Raw genomic sequence first — 15,751 nt, 5'->3', positions numbered from 1 at the left:
TTAGATTACCTACTAATACAAGTTCTCTTCTTGTATTAGGATCCAAACACATAATGCAACTTAGTATTAGTTAAACATTAACTAATCAGTAAACCAATATTTACTTATATTTTTATTTGCGTGTAAGAATCTGTTAATTTATTTGCGTGTAAGAATCTGTTGAGGACAAATACAAATGATATTAATGTGTATATAGAATTTTATTCAAACCAATCTATTTAAAAAATTATAAATAAAAATGATGAATAAACTACACTTAGAGCATTAGATGTTAATAATCTCTCACATATTTTATTAAGGTAGATAAGTCATATTTCACATTATCATACCTTCTACATGTTTCTCAAAACATATTCCAAACCCAAACTACAATTTTTTATTGCCTCAGAAATAATCACATATTCAGCTTCCATAGTGGAGTCAACACTACAATTTTACTTGACACTTCCCCACAGTCACTGTCTAGGAAAAAACATAACCCGATATCAATTTACTCAAATCGCGATATGTTTGGAAGTCAAAATTTGTATATCGGATAAAAGTTAAATCTCCTCCTGAATATATAAGCAAATTTGTAGAGATGATAAAGTTGAGTGTCAAATATAAAATTTTAACTAAAACTCGGGAAATTTCTGTTATTATGATATTTCTGTTAAAATATAAAATTTTTTAGATACGGTTTCTTGAAAACCAGATCTCCCCATTTCACCATCGCTCTCCATTTACCTTCATTTGATTTACTTTCTATTTCAATGTCCGTTAATCAAATTCGAACTGAGATTCGAAACTCTCTTTTGATTCAAATGTCGGTTATTCTTAGATGAATTTTCCATATCCATTGCCAATTCGAAGCAAAAAATATAAGTTTATTGTTACCAAGTTGAGAAACGCGGTGATCTTTCATGGCATCTTCAAGCAAAGCCAATCTAGCTGAGCAAGATGAAGGAGAGGAAGCAGAGGAAGTGCGTTATTCATAGTTTCACTTTCGTTTTTTCCTGCTTTCGTTTTTTCCTGCCTTAGTGTTCATAGTTTCGTGGCTAGAAAATTAGAAAGCGATTTTAATTCCTTTTCTTCGTAGAAAAAGTAAAGTTTATATTGGATATTTGTGCAGATTGAACACTTCAATGATTTCACTCTGGCTTCTTCATGGGAAAGGTGTTTGATAATATAACAATTTCAACACTTCATCCTGCTTTATAAATGTGATATTACTGATTATCGAATTTTAGGTTCATATCTGAAATAGAGGCTACCTGTCGGCAGTGGTTAGCTGATGGTCCAAAGCGTTTGCTGGTACGCCTGCTTCAGAAAACTTGTTTTATTCAAAATGTTTATAATTTGTGCTATTTGGGTTCTAGAGAAAAGAATAAGGAATGCTGGTTAAGGTTCTATTTCCTAGGTCATGATCACATTAAATAATAGCAGACTTCATCTGTAATTTTGATGTAGGAAAAGGGAGCAGTTCATCTGGACTCATCTGATAACATATATAAGGTCAAATCTGAGTTAAAAAATGCTGCAAAAATCTATTCCATGGAGTACTACTTTGAAATCAGCGGTAATGGTACTTTTGGAGAAAAGATATTATCTCTTAATGATTTACCTATCTTAGTATCGTGTTTTGAGCTTATGTTTCTTTGCTTGCGTTTTGATTGGCACAGGAAAAATTGCTGACTGGAATTGCACTTTGCATGATTTGCAGCTTTGCTTTGGAGTAAAAGAATTCTTGGTATGCTTGTGTCTCATGCTGTCTCTTCCTTCTTTTCAATAGTTTTCTTGATAGTAATATTTTTCAGATTTATATAATGCTATCCTATGCTTTCTTTACCTTTGGACTTACACGTGCCATCAACAGGTGATTTCACCTCAAAGTGCCAGTGGTGTGGTACTTGATGCGCCAGAGGCAACCAAGCTTCTAAGTGCAGTTTCAATTGCTTTAGCAAATTGTTCAAGGTCAGGATTCTGACTGTAATTGGTGCCATGAAATACATTATAGCATGGAATCCTCTTTGATCTTCTAGTTTTTATCAGTAGCAACATATGGTGTTATTAACTTTTAAACATTCTTTTAACACTTTGGCTTATTATTTTTCCCTCATAAATGTTGTCAGAAACGGTTTATATTTGTAATTAATACTTTTACTCTAGGTGTATCTGTTTCATTAAATATTAATTTAGATTCTGAAATTTTTGTGTACATTTTGGTACTGCAGTCTGTGGCCAGCTTTTGTCCCTGTCCATGACCCTTCAAGAAAAGCATTTATTGGAATACAAAACATGGGAACAATTTTTACGAGACGGTTTGAGGCAGATCGTATTGGTAGCCAGGTTCCTATAAAGTTCATGCATCTGGAAGGATTGTATGAGTTGTTTGTTTCCAAGTTTGTAAGTTCATTTTTTTTTTATTAAAAGCCTGCAGATTCTTCTAAGCTTACGAACTATAGGGTTTGTTTAGTTTTTAATATTTAACATGGGTTTGTTATTACTACTTGACAGTAAGATGATGTCAGATCTTCTAAACTAGCATTTTGCTAATTTTCTCAATTGATAAAGCTGAAATTTTGTTTAATGTTCGTCTTGATCATGATGCTCAAAGCATCCTTTCCCATTGTTTGTGCAAGTTTTGCTTCAGATTTGTAATATTTTTGCATTCACATTGACTATACCCTTAGAGGTAGTACTAATTGGTCATCTATTTTTGAAGGCTTACTGCATGTCAGACCATTCAATGCATCTTTTCAGAGTACATCTTTTAATGAAACTCACCTATCAAACACTTTCAAATGATGAGGACAATTACGATGATATCCAAGAGGCTGATACCGAAAATGCCGAATCTGAAACAAGTCCAGGCTGTGGTAATCCCAATAGGAAGCATTGGGATGATGATTGCCCTTGGAATGAGTGGTATTCCGCTGAAGATCCAGTAATGAGTAAGCTTATGTTCGTTATAACTTTTTTTATTCGGAGGACGGATATGGACATTTGCCTCCTAGAGGAATTGCAAATTTTCTGAGCTGGTACAAGCTCTGAGGGTCTGCTTTTTCTTTGTTCAATTGCTGACAGGCAATGTTTGATGGATTCTATGCATGTAGGATTTGATTTAGTGGTCACTTGGTCAGAAAAGGTGGTTGAAAGCTCCTTGGAAATGGCTGAAATGGAAAATGCTTCACCCCATGAAGCTGAGAAGTGGATCTTAGCTCCAAATTTGTACCCCAATCTGTAAGGAGTTTATGCCATGGATTCTCCTTTTATTCTGAACTATTAAGATTGATCCTTCTGAAAATTCAACTACCTTTGTATGCTTATGGTCCCTTTGTTTCATTAATTTCTTTATATCTTTGTTACGTGATACATCTGATTACACTGATTTTTATATGAAGTGATAGTTCAAAAGGAGACAGAATTGGATTTGCTTCCCAGTTGCATCTTTTGGTTAATGCATTGGGGATGTCATTTGAAGCTCCATTTATAGAGGATTTTGTGTCAGGTCTCGATGGCTTTATCGGAATCTCTGCTTATGTATTATGGAGACAATTGAGATATGGAAAATTTATTTTAAATTTTATAACTGCTGCATTTATTTCTTGCAGTTGAAAATCCTGGTTCAGACAATTTGGAGTCTACTATGGTTATACCACCACCTACCGTCCTTGACCGTGTGCTTAAAGATCTCTTTCTTGAGGGTAATTTTTACCATTCTATTAAACACTTTGATGTGTTATGCCTCTAAGAATCTCTATAATGCTTTCCCAGTTTCTCTCTCTCTCTCTCTGTCTCTATACATACATACACACACGCATATATTATATGTTCTTATTTAAAGTCTTGATGCTTACTGCTCTGGTTTGCTGCTTACCATCTCCATTGTAGCATCTTTTACTAAAAGTAAACAAATGTCTTTTTGGCCCGAAAGGAAAATTCTCTCTTTGGTCATGAGAGGTTAAGGTGAATATGTGTGAAGCTGTGTCAGATACAGTTGGTTTGGCTTATGTGCTTAAGTAGCTTCTTGTTTAGAAGATTTTTCATTTGAGTTTTAGGCCTTACTATTTAACTTTACATCTTGCTCTGTGTATTAATTTTCTGTCTTGACATATGACTCAACAGAGAACCTCTTGTTTAGTGTTCTGCTGTTCCTTTCTAATTTCATATAACAGATCCCCAGTTACCTGATTTTGCTAAAGATGAACATAAGAGTTCTCGAGCTATTAAAGGAGCACCTGTTGAGTCTCTTTTTGCGCAGTTTTGTTTACACTCACTATGGTTTGGCAATTGTAACATACGTGGTATGTATGAAAATCATGCGTGATAAGTTGTCTTGAGATAATTTATCTCTAGTTGACCTTGAAGCATTTTATTTTTTTTGCTGAATAATGGGTATGGTTCTTGTCTCTTTAGCCATTGCTGTGCTCTGGATAGAGTTTGTTCAAGAAATTCGCTGGCATTGGGAAGAGTCACAGCCATTGCCTAAAATTCCAGCCAATGGTTCAATTGACCTAGCAACTTGTTTGATCAACCAGAAGCTACAAATGGTAATAAATTCTAATGACTTGGACAACTTTTGAATATGTTCCAGTGAAGTCAGTTAATGTTGGTGGAAATCAAGGACTTTTAATAGAACTGACCTTACTGTTTCAAGTTTTTATTATTGCCTTCTCTTTCTGGCTGGATGATGCTTATTAGTTACTGTCTCCTTCCTGTTTTGATTCCTTTCTCTTACATTATTTTATACTGTTAACTTTAAGACTTTTCACCATACTCTATGATCTTGTACCCTAAATTCAATTTATTAAAGTTGGAAGGAGAAAAGGAATACAAATAAAGCTGTATTTGCCATGCAATTATCTCATGAACCCTTGGCAATTTTCTGAATTATCATCACTGCTGTAACTTATCTGCTGACCTTTCTAGTTCAAATCCGTTCAGCCATAACATTTTTTGTGGTAAAATGATTTTCTTAATCCTGAGAGTCTTTAAGTACATTGAATGGGTACAAACAGTTCTGTTATTTAAGGATCTATACTGTAGTCTAAGCTTAGATCTAAAGACTGAGAAGCACAACACAGAGACACAGTGTGGTATGACATGACACATGGTGACAAATGAGTTACTCGAAAATTTCAAACGGGTACACCAATGCACAATAATAAAAAAATATTTTTTATAGAATAATGTACACTAAAAATATAAATTTGATACTTTCAGATCAAATATTAGCATGAAAATAGCTTTCTATTTCTTTTAAAAGTTTTGATTTTAAAAGCATGAACCTATAATACCCATTAGGACCAAATAGTTCAAATTCCAATCCCAGAATGCCCTAAATCATCATATTCTAAATTACTCAACAAGAGAAACCTCCATACTTGTCTCATCGTTTTCCTCTTTGTCTACTCTCTTTCGTTCTCAGTCCCCATAACATATTTGCATAAATACTTTACTTTCTACTCCTACTCTTTCCTGCATTTAACTCTCCATTCTTGTTATTTCCCTCTACATCTTCTTTTCCTTTATGGATTTCAAGCATTTAAGTTCCTTAGGATATAGGCTTTTGCTCATTTTTAATCCTGTATTGGAGAAAAAAGTGCCAAGAAAAAAAATCGTGTGACCAACATGTCTTGACGTTGTCCAATTTTATTTTATTGACATGTCCTCGCATGTATTTGTATTCTGCTGTGTCAGAGCCTTCTCCAACAATTGGAAACTCCCCTGCAGTGAGTGTTCTTTCCTCATAACCGATACAAGATTCCCTTGATTGCATTATGTTGTCAAGAACTTGTCTATTCCTAAGACCAAGTTAGACCAACAAAAGGTTGAACACTTCAATCAAGCAGACAAACCTATTGCCCTCAAAAAGATATTTGTTCTTCTCGTAACCCCCATCTAATTTACAATCTTATGAGTTATCATCGATTAACACCCTCATATTATGCCTTCACCTTGTCTTTATCCAATGTGCCCATTCCTAAGACTGAGTTAGATCAGTAAAAGAATTACCCGGTTAAGCAACTGAAGTAACGATTGATGATTTTTGTCTCGAAGCCTGATACTGTAAATACTCATCATAATCTAATCCAGACAACATGATAGATTTGGCACCTTGAGTATTAGCAGTGGGAAGAGGAAGAATCCCATCTCCTTGAGCCTGGGCCACATGAGCAGTGGGCCAATTATTATGAGAGGGTTGACCATGAAGAGCCCAACACGTATCTCGTGTATGGCCATTATTATCACAATACGTGCAATGAAGCCAAGATCCTTTGCCTCTTCCTTTATGATTACCTCCTTGTTGAGTAGTTTTCTGTGTTGCTAGCACAAAGGATTCTCCCTCAACTTGGTTTGGGTTGGAGGAGATTCAAAGTAACCGAGCCGTCACATCGTCAAGAGTGGGAATGATTGGGCTAGCAAGGATTTGATCTCAGACTGAAGCTAAGTCAGTTCGCAGTCCTATCAAAGCAAGCACCATAAAAAATGTCCCGCTGCTACTCTTGTTCAGTAACACATTCAGAAAAAGGCATAAGAACATTAAACTTGCTTTTCAAGGTTTCAACCTGACCCAAATAGCTTGACATATCCTATTGATTCTGCTAGAGATTAACAAGATCTGAGGCTATCTTATAAATTCGCTGAGTATAATTAGTGAATAAATTCTTGGCCTTAGCCCACACTTTGTAACATGTTTTACAAGATTGAAACAAAGTGAGTACCTTTGGCTCAAGAGAATGCCATGACAGACTACATAATTGAGCATCGAGTCTAGCCCAGGTATCTTTATCCTTTTCATTCTAATTAGCTTCTTTTCCAAGTGGTCCTTGAAACCTTCTCCCATAAACCAGAGTTCAACCGAAGCCACCTGTGACACATAGTTACTGCTGCCTTGAAGTTTGACGGTTGTAATTTCAAGGGAACTAGGCAGTGAAGAGAATAAAGGTTTATAGACTCAGTATTGAAGAGAGTCAAGGAAAAATACCAACGGGTGGAAATAGTAGGTCAATAACACCACTGTGGTCGGGAGAGGAGTGTCCACCTTTAGGGAAGACTCGTGATGACAAACAGTGGCCAGAGAAGGTCTAATGCATGCTCACTCGTCATCACGTGGGAGGGGCAAAAAAAGGGTGGTGGTGTTTGTGGCTCACATGCGTGGTTTTCGGTGACTGGCTTTCGGCTGAAGGGTCAACGGATGGCGGGTATTTCAATGGGAGGGGTTTGTGACTTTATTGGCTTTGATACCATGTAAATTTGAGTGAGAGAGAAGAAGAAGAAGAAGTGAGAAGAGGCTGCTGTTACACCTAACTGTTTGACTGTAATAGCCATGAGAAAATAGTAAAAGAAGAGGACAAATAGAGTGAAAGGAAGAGAGGTTAATTCTAAAATGTATTTCTTGCATATGTACATTATGTTACATAACCTATTTACAAAGAAGGAAAGTTTAATATATGATACGCCTAACTTTATGTAAGTCAATCCCTAGAATCATGACACAATAATTCCCTAAGATTACCATCACAACAGGTTCTAATAGGCTCTAGTGCCTGAAGCATCTTATCTTATTCTGTAATCAGTTCTTTTTAATATTTTCACTGTTTCTCTTTCCGTAAAGCAATATGATGGCCAATTAATCGTTTAACTTTGTCTTTTTTCTGGTCAGCTTGCAATATGCATTGGGAAGAAGCGTGAACTGAATGAAGAATTTGAAGACTGTATTGGAACTAAAGATGATGCATCTGCAAATATGGAGGTCATCACCACCTTTTGTCTTGTCTTGCTTCCTCTACTGCTTCGTGTGCTTTTGTAACTGATAGTGAGCAAGGCGAGGTAGAAGGCAAGAAAAGGGGCCTAGCCCTTATTTTCTTCTGCTTTCAACCCTCTCTTTCTCATGATATCTATTCAACTTGTTCCCTTATGGACTTAGTTCTTTGTCTTGTCTTTCGCTTGAAGTCTTCATTTGACAGAAAATGCAGGAAGCAAATAAAGATGGAGATGAGTCTTCTAGTTTTCATGCTCGGAGTCAAGCCTTTGATGAGAAACGTGACAGGTGAACTAAGCATGTGAGAGTTCTTTGGTTTCTTTATAAAAGTTGCCATCCTTAATGGCTTTTCCAAATCCTTATATTCTCTGCTCTTTCTCTTGCTACTTTTCCAGAGATATTAATTTTTCTTTTGGCCTCTACTAGAACCATTTTAATTTATCCTTATGATGACACCTACTAAAGAGTTAGTAAGATTGAGATACCTACTGTTTATAAGCCATAATAAGATATGGTTTCAAGTTTAGGTGATGTAATAATAAAAAGGTTTACTGTCATCTGAAAATGTAGGTTACATAATTATGAAATAGTTGGCTTTGTAGTACTGAAAGTTGTGATTGGAAAGAATGAGTGAGCTAGCAACTATGATATCAATGATGAATTTTTGCACCTTGTTGCATAAGTGGTCCATTTAAATGATGTTGTGGTGAGTGAGATGCTCACTACACTTTAATTCAACTTTGTCCATTACGTTTATTCTAGCAGATACGTGAGCTGGGTTCATCGCATGGCTAGAATTTAGCTGTGGGGCCTGAGTTCGAATGTTAATTAGTAAGTCATTCTAGTCTTTTAAAGATCCAATGAAATTGAAATGAGAGAATAGATCTATCAATTCACGATTAATAAAGGTGTTAATTAGTAAGTCATTCTAGTCTTTTAAAGATCCAATGAAATTGAAATGAGAGAATAGATCTATCAATTCATGATTAATAAAGGTGTGCAATATGTTACTGCATTCTTTACTTTGGACTAGAATTGTATAAAAATATGATGGGAACCTTTATTTATTATTATTATTTTTTGCAGTCTCTTGACTCCAGAAGGTTTTAATGGATCTAAAACAGTTGAATCAAAGTTCAGTGCAAATGCTCAAGATGTGCATTCTGCTGATAAAAGCACTTTGGATTCTATTAGGAGAGGTTCAGCTGGTCCTGTGGGATCTATGAAGCTTCTGAAATTGTGTCAGAGCTTGCATGCTCCTTTTACGCAGGTTTCTTTTATATCTGTGAATGACCGATATATATTGTAAATTTCTCACTGAACAATACCCTACTAGGTATAATTGACTTAGCAGTTGTCTTTTTCTTTGAATCGTCACAGAGTGCACCACTCATGACAGAAGACATGCATGAAGAACGACTCCGTGCTATTGAGACCTTTGGTTTTTCATTTGTAAGCCTAAAGTGTTTGCAAGTTATTTTTCTATGAGTGTCATTCTGCTAACTTTTTGTTGCAATGGACCAGCCATTAATCTTAATCATATCACATTGGAGTCTAATGTTTTGCACATGGAATTAGTCAAGGCATCCATCTTGTTTCACACACCTCTTAATGGTTGAAAGACTTAGTCATAGGAGTTCAGTTTAGACTTAGTTGTTTATGACCCCAAACCATCTATTCTAATTAAGTGGAAGGAGATGTTGATATTATGCTTGACAAACTACCAGGTTGAGAATCCAAATTGGTTTCAGTAGGGACATTTTCTTTGATGTGTTCCCTCTAGCTTATTTCCAAACATATTACTTCTCTCAAGCTCAAATAAGATTTAATGTGACCTAAGGTTTGCAATAATGTGGATCACTATAACATTCACTCAAAATTGATACTAGCAGCTTCCTTAAATTTACACTGTAGTAACAAAGGTCAATGGTGTTTATTTCATGTGCTAAATATTTAAAATTGACAAGTTGGCTTTCTTTTGCAACTCTTCATCTAGCAAATTAATAGCATAAATCCCTTCATTATATAGTGGTTAATGGATGCTTTATGGTTTGCTTTTATGGTGCTATTGGAATCATGAATTTTATTTGCTTTGCTCATCACCGTTTGCAATATGTTTACCTTTATACCTTTATCCTTTCCATGTTTCATTTATTGTGATGGATATTAGGTTATAGGATTCGTTGTATTTCATGCTGTCTTGAACAATTTTATCTTTTAGTGGCTTAGGTAGTTGTTTACTATTTGATTACAGAACTTTTCTGCGCAGTTGGAGAGAGAGACATTATCTTCAGGTAATTACTATGGTTAAGCGCCCTTCCTCTTCAGTGTAGATTTTGTTGTGTTATGCTGTAAGTCATCAGATATTGCCACTATTAATGTGGTTTCAAGCGATCACTATATCCATTTCATATTGAACCATGCATTTGATGTGGAGTTGGGAAACTGAACTGCAATAAAACATTTTGATATGGAGCTAAAGAAACTGTTGAATTGTTGGTACAAGCAGTCATGTTTAAAGGCAGAAGCATGTTGAATTATGTCTTAGGTTGTTCTGATAAGGCTGATAACAAAGACCAACTCTCTCTGCATTTTGAAATCCTTCTGGGAGTATGTTTGGTTGTTGCTATTTTGCTACTTGGAATTTTTAGTCCCAATTCATCAGTTTTGTAGTTTACTACGTGTTTTGTATATATATATACAAATAAAAAATTTTAAAAAAAAAGGTAACTTACTGAGTGTGATCAGATTTTGGATTTCTTTTTTTTTAAAAAAAAAGGTTTTTGATTCAATCAATTGCCAAGGAGATTGATTCTTCAATTGCCTTCTGAATTAGCTAAAATTATTTATGTATGAAAGCAAATAGGATAGAAACAGTAATGTTCAGGCTTATATGGCATTAGCTGTTAAATGGTCTCTTTATTCTCTATTTGACCTTATTTCAGCTTTCTCTAATAAGTTTGACGTTTAAGTTTCAAATACTTCCTTAATGTAGTCTGCTCCATGTTTGTTTACACATATTTACTGATGATTCTTTGTATTTTGAAAGACATGTCAGCTTTTAAAGCTGCAAATCCTGGTGCTGTTTTCGAAGATTTTATCCGGTGGTATTCACCTACAGATTGGGAGAATGACGAAAGTGAGGCAAAAGGTCCATCCACAGATCTTACGGAGGGTATGAATGTTGACTGGCCTCCTCAAGGAAGGCTTTCACGGCGGATGTCTGAAAGTGGGAACTTTTGGCGAAAGATTTGGGATGAGGCTCCTATTTTGCCAGCTTCTGAGCAGAAACCACTACTGGATCCAAACCGAGAAGGAGAGAAGGTCAGTTCGAACGTGGAAGAATGAACATCTTTTCTCATCTTTATTTCTGCTTGTTGCATAGAAGGTTTCCCCATTGATTTTATAAGAATTCAAGCTATCTTTTGCCTATAGAGGCGGAGCTCCCAAGGGCAGATCATTATTATTCAAATGCCATTGTTTTTGTGCTTATTTTGAGAATTTATATTTAACCTTGTCCAACTGTGATTTTAGGGATTTAGTGCCAATGTTTCATTTACTTGGGCATTCTTAAATGATTTCAAATTAAGAATTTGATTTTAGATTTTATAGTAAACTAAGATAAAAATATTGTAATTTGGTTATAACTGAGGTTGAATAGTTCTTTGACGATTACAGCTTTACCTTTTATGACTTCTTAAATCTGCAGATCCTTCATTACCTGGAAACTATGCAACCCCATCAGTTGCTTGAGCAAATGGTCTGTTCTGCATTCAGAGCGTCAGCGGACACTCTAAACCAAACAAATTATGGAAGCTTGAAGGAGATGGACACGAAAATGGACCAACTGTACCTTACTATGGCATCTACGTTAAGGCCTTTGCAAGGTATTGTTCATCATTCTGAGAAGTTTATTCTTCTTTGAAATTGAGGTCATTTAAATTTCGAGTTCTTTTGTAATGTTGCAGTGAACCTATTATCTAACACCAGTGACACTATTGAAGACCTCCAACGGCTTTGTGTTGTCTTTGAACATGTCGAGAAGTTGTTAATACTTGCAGCTTCCCTTCATCGTAGATTTAGACAAGTGCCACGAATCTCGGAAGCCATTTTCAGTAACTACTACAACTTTTACCTTCCAACCATGGGAATTGGCTTAGCTGATGTAGATACTCAGAAGGTAAATAGCCTCTATGCCATGAATCTCCGCTGCTTTAGCATTCTAGCAGATTAATCCCTCTTTTTTTCATGGGTATTAGTGAATCAATGTTCTAGAAGGACTAATTTCAGTGGACTATTCTGTTAGAAAGTCCATTTGATTTCAGTTTCATGCTTTTGAATAAAATTGAAATGAAAAGGGTACATTTTACTTGATGTCCCCAGACTATGTCGTAGATTTTAAAATGTTCTAATTGAGTTCTCAAAGTATCAGTATCATATGAAACCGATCCTTTCGTCAATCTACAGCTTGGTTGTTAAATGCCCACTTGGATCTAATGTCTACGTGTTGACCAAATTTTGAACATATGTACCTACTACATTGACAGTTTGGATGTAATATGTAAAGAAACAGTGTCATTAAAATTTATGAGGGCTTTTTTTAACATGCTAGATCCAAGCTGCCTGAGTGGCAGGTTCTTACGTATTTAAAATTTGATCCAAGTGCTTTAAATATGTTTCACATCAAATCCGAGCTAGTGTTTAACACCCAAGTTGGCGAAATGATATAATTGATATGATATTGATAATTTGAGGAATCAATTAGAATGCTTTAAAGTTAGGGAACTAATTTAGAATATGGACTATAGTTTGGGACATCTGGTGCAATTAACCTGATGGAAAAAGTGGCAAATATTCAGCAATTTAGTAGTTTTCTACTACATAACTGTTTGGAATTAGGAATTAACTTGAATGTAATTCCAGTTTGATTTTTCTTAATTTAAAATTTGCCTATCCCTTAGAAACTTCGCTGCAATTGTCTTGAGTTTAAATTCTCTGCAAACATTTATGTTGCTTAGGAATTTGACATGAAGCTGCAACTAAGTCAGAATGAGAGACAAGTTGTGTCAAATATGTTCACGCCACCAACCGCTAATCAGTCATGGAGAAAAGTTTTAAGCATGGGAAATCATCTGAACGGCCATGAACCAATCCTCAGGGAGATCATCTTCTCAATGCACGATAATGCCAGTGACAATCACTACGCAAGCAGCAGCCACAGAGATTATCAACAGGATACAGAAACATATCGGATGTATACATGCGGAACCTCGAATGATCTTCGGGTAGCACTTTCTATTATCTCATATGATTAAAATTCCTTTTCAAATAATATATATACTATAAATTGATCTATTGTTTTTGTTTCGTTAGGGTCTACTTTCACCCCTTAGAATGTTAGCAATTGAATGTCACTGACTATAGGATATATTACCTGGCATAGTAGGCTATTTCTTTTGCTTTGGAAGGTATACATTCGTCTGTATAGGCAGTGCATCTCTAGAATCTAGATGAAATAAAAGGGCAAAATTTGCTATCAGTCCTTATACTTCCGATGAAGTTTAATATTTAGTCCATATAGTTAAAAAGTTAAATATTAAAACTCCTAGTTCAATCGTCCCATAAATACATGTCATGACATAAATGTCAACTTGGCATGTTTCAAAATTTTGTCAATTTAACATATTAGTAAACATGCCATTGGCAAAAAAGTTCAATGACCAATGATTGAATTAGGATTTTTAAATCTAAAATATAATATAATATTTTCACCAAAAAATATATGTATATAATATAATATAATATAATTTTTAAGCATATGAACTAGATCCTTATAACTTTGCTAAAATAAAAAGACGAGCTGCATGTTTTAACATAAATAACTTCGATGGGGGAGTGTTAGTGATAGTGTTAGTGTTAGTGTGAGCTGTTTAAAGTTACTGAATTAGTTAAAATATGATGATGTTTTCAGTAAATTACTGAATTTTTTTAGTATAATTTACTAAATCTTTTATAAAATTACTTAGATTATACTGATTTTCTTTTGAGCTCATGGGAAGCTCATTTTAAAGAGGTTTTTTTTTTTTTTTTAAGATCTTTTTCTAAGATAGTTTGTCAGTTGTTAGACAATCGTTTGCCTTTATTCTTTGTAATATGGGTTATAATTCCATTAGATGTCCTCAAATTACAGGTTAAATTTTAAATTGATTATTAGACTTCAAAGCATTTTAATTCAATCCTCAAATTAATACATCATTTGAATCACGTTAATGTCCGCGTTAAATGACATTTTGAATCTGATGTGGTTTTTTTTTTAAGATACATATGGATTAATAAATACTTTTGAACATGTTAGATCTATTTTGACATCTAACGTCTGCGGAAGGACCTGATTAAACTATACATTAGTAAGAGGATTCAATTGGAACATGTTGATATTTAAAGTTCAATTTAAAGTTTTACCCATAGTTTGGGAACATTTGGTTATATTTTTCCAGAACTAAAATCTAAAACCTTCTTTAGACTAATCCATTATGTACATGTAAATTTGATGTGATATCTTTTTAGAACGCATGAATTAATAAATATTTTGATCTAATTAGACATTTAAAGTCATGTCATGGTCGAATAGTTAAATTGGCGGAACCATCTGATTGAAACTATACATTAGTAAGAGGATTCAATTGGAACGTTCTGAAATTTAAAGTTCAATTTAAAGTCTGACCCATAGTTTGGGAATATTTGGTGCAATTAACCCTGTATTTTTTTTCAGAATTAAAATCTAAAATCTTCTTTAGATTAATCCATTGCATACATGTAAATTGTGCAAATTGAGTTAGTTTTGGATTAAATTAACTCGTTTAAAATTTTTCAGCTTTGAGTAAATTTTTAATTTTAATTGTTTCGGCTTCAAATTATTTTAGATTACTTATTCAAGTCATTTCAAGTTTAAATTGTGGATTATTTATCATCAAATTATAATGAAATTAATCAACACACATAATCTCTGGTATTCAAATTTTTTTAAAAAATACAAATAAAGGACTATTCAAATTAATATATGTATAAAAAAAAAAGATTTCATCGTTCTAATAGATAAGAAAAATTGATATTGGTGGGGTTTGGTAGGCCCATCAAAGGACGGTTCAAAATTAAATTATAGGGCCTTACACTTACGGCCACGCAAGTGTGGGGCCGTTATCGCACAATCGAAGGAGAAAAACAAACTTTATTCAAATTTCAATCTATTAAGATATGCTTTTTTTTCTTAGCTAAGTAGCACCATACAGAATCATTTAGTACTACTATTAAATAAGCTTATCCATCCTTTCAAAAATAATTAAAAAATAAACTTATCCAATTACTTTTTTTTAATTCAAGGTTTTATTTAATTACTTGATATAATCAATTTTAATAAAATGATATTTAATAAATTTTAAATTCGAATTTTTGTATTTACATTTCAATTTAAATCTTAGATGTTAAGAAAAAAAATAAAATAATCATCCATTTTTTTTTATAATTGAGGGAGGAGAATGAGGTTATTTGGATCAAATTCAAACTCTCGTACCTACAACATGATGCTCTTACTATTGGGCTAAGAGGTTGTTAACATCATTTTATTTATCTATACTAATATGTAAAGTTTTGTCTGAATCAATGTCGCTCTCAACTGGATCTTATTAAAAAAAATTTATTTTCACAAAGAAGTAAATATTATTTTAAAGGTATTTTTATCTTTTTATGTTTTCATATAAAATCTAGAAAATGCATATTAAAAAGTTTTATCATCTCAATTGAAGACATATTTAGTATTTATATATATATTTTTAATAATTTTATTAAATAAATATTTTTACTCACATCGTTGAGTGTACCATAACCTATTGATAATTAAATTTTGATTAAGGCAATGTTTTCACTCGCTTTTAACTTATAAAACTTGAGCAATTTTTAATAACTTTAACGTACTTCATGAAAATTAATAACATTGTTAAACCTTTA

At 33.8% G+C, this 15,751-nt stretch overlaps 1 protein-coding gene across 8 annotated transcripts; it reads left to right on the top strand.

The window, feature by feature from the left end:
- Positions 1–595: 595 nt before the first annotated feature.
- On the top strand, positions 596–13,102 carry LOC107963850 (rab3 GTPase-activating protein catalytic subunit). 8 transcript variants are annotated; one of them, XM_041106544.1, is made up of 22 exons: positions 596–962; positions 1,112–1,155; positions 1,247–1,293; positions 1,450–1,558; positions 1,662–1,729; positions 1,856–1,953; positions 2,214–2,385; positions 2,705–2,933; positions 3,096–3,222; positions 3,384–3,490; positions 3,594–3,686; positions 4,158–4,286; positions 4,399–4,532; positions 7,649–7,738; positions 7,953–8,035; positions 8,834–9,017; positions 9,128–9,199; positions 10,002–10,041; positions 10,797–11,071; positions 11,457–11,634; positions 11,716–11,927; positions 12,766–13,102. In XM_041106544.1, exons 1-22 carry the CDS (start codon positions 940–942, stop codon positions 13,060–13,062), a joined length of 2,811 nt encoding a protein of 936 aa, XP_040962478.1. In that variant the 5' UTR covers positions 596–939; the 3' UTR covers positions 13,063–13,102. The 8 variants fall into 8 exon arrangements, with proteins under 8 accessions (XP_040962478.1, XP_040962477.1, XP_016755837.1 ...); XM_041106543.1 differs by having other exon boundaries at positions 1,230–1,293; positions 7,962–8,035; positions 10,017–10,041; XM_016900348.2 differs by having other exon boundaries at positions 1,230–1,293; positions 7,962–8,035.
- The last annotated feature ends 2,649 nt before the right edge of the window (positions 13,103–15,751 follow it).

This window comes from Gossypium hirsutum, chromosome A03, assembly GCF_007990345.1.
Source record: "Gossypium hirsutum isolate 1008001.06 chromosome A03, Gossypium_hirsutum_v2.1, whole genome shotgun sequence".
Classification (NCBI taxonomy): domain Eukaryota; kingdom Viridiplantae; phylum Streptophyta; class Magnoliopsida; order Malvales; family Malvaceae; genus Gossypium; species Gossypium hirsutum.
Note: the sequence above shows the minus strand (reverse complement) of the source record. Positions and strands in the feature narration are given on the sequence as shown.

Coding starts and splice junctions, on each gene's coding strand:
- LOC107963850 (XM_016900347.2), top strand. CDS start 903: ATGGCATCTTCAAGCAAAGCCAATCTAGCTGAGCAAGATGAAGGAGAG. Junction 3,687..4,157: donor TAAAGATCTCTTTCTTGAGG/GTAATTTTTACC, acceptor TTCATATAACAG/ATCCCCAGTTACCTGATTTT. Junction 10,042..10,796: donor GAGAGAGACATTATCTTCAG/GTAATTACTATG, acceptor GTATTTTGAAAG/ACATGTCAGCTTTTAAAGCT.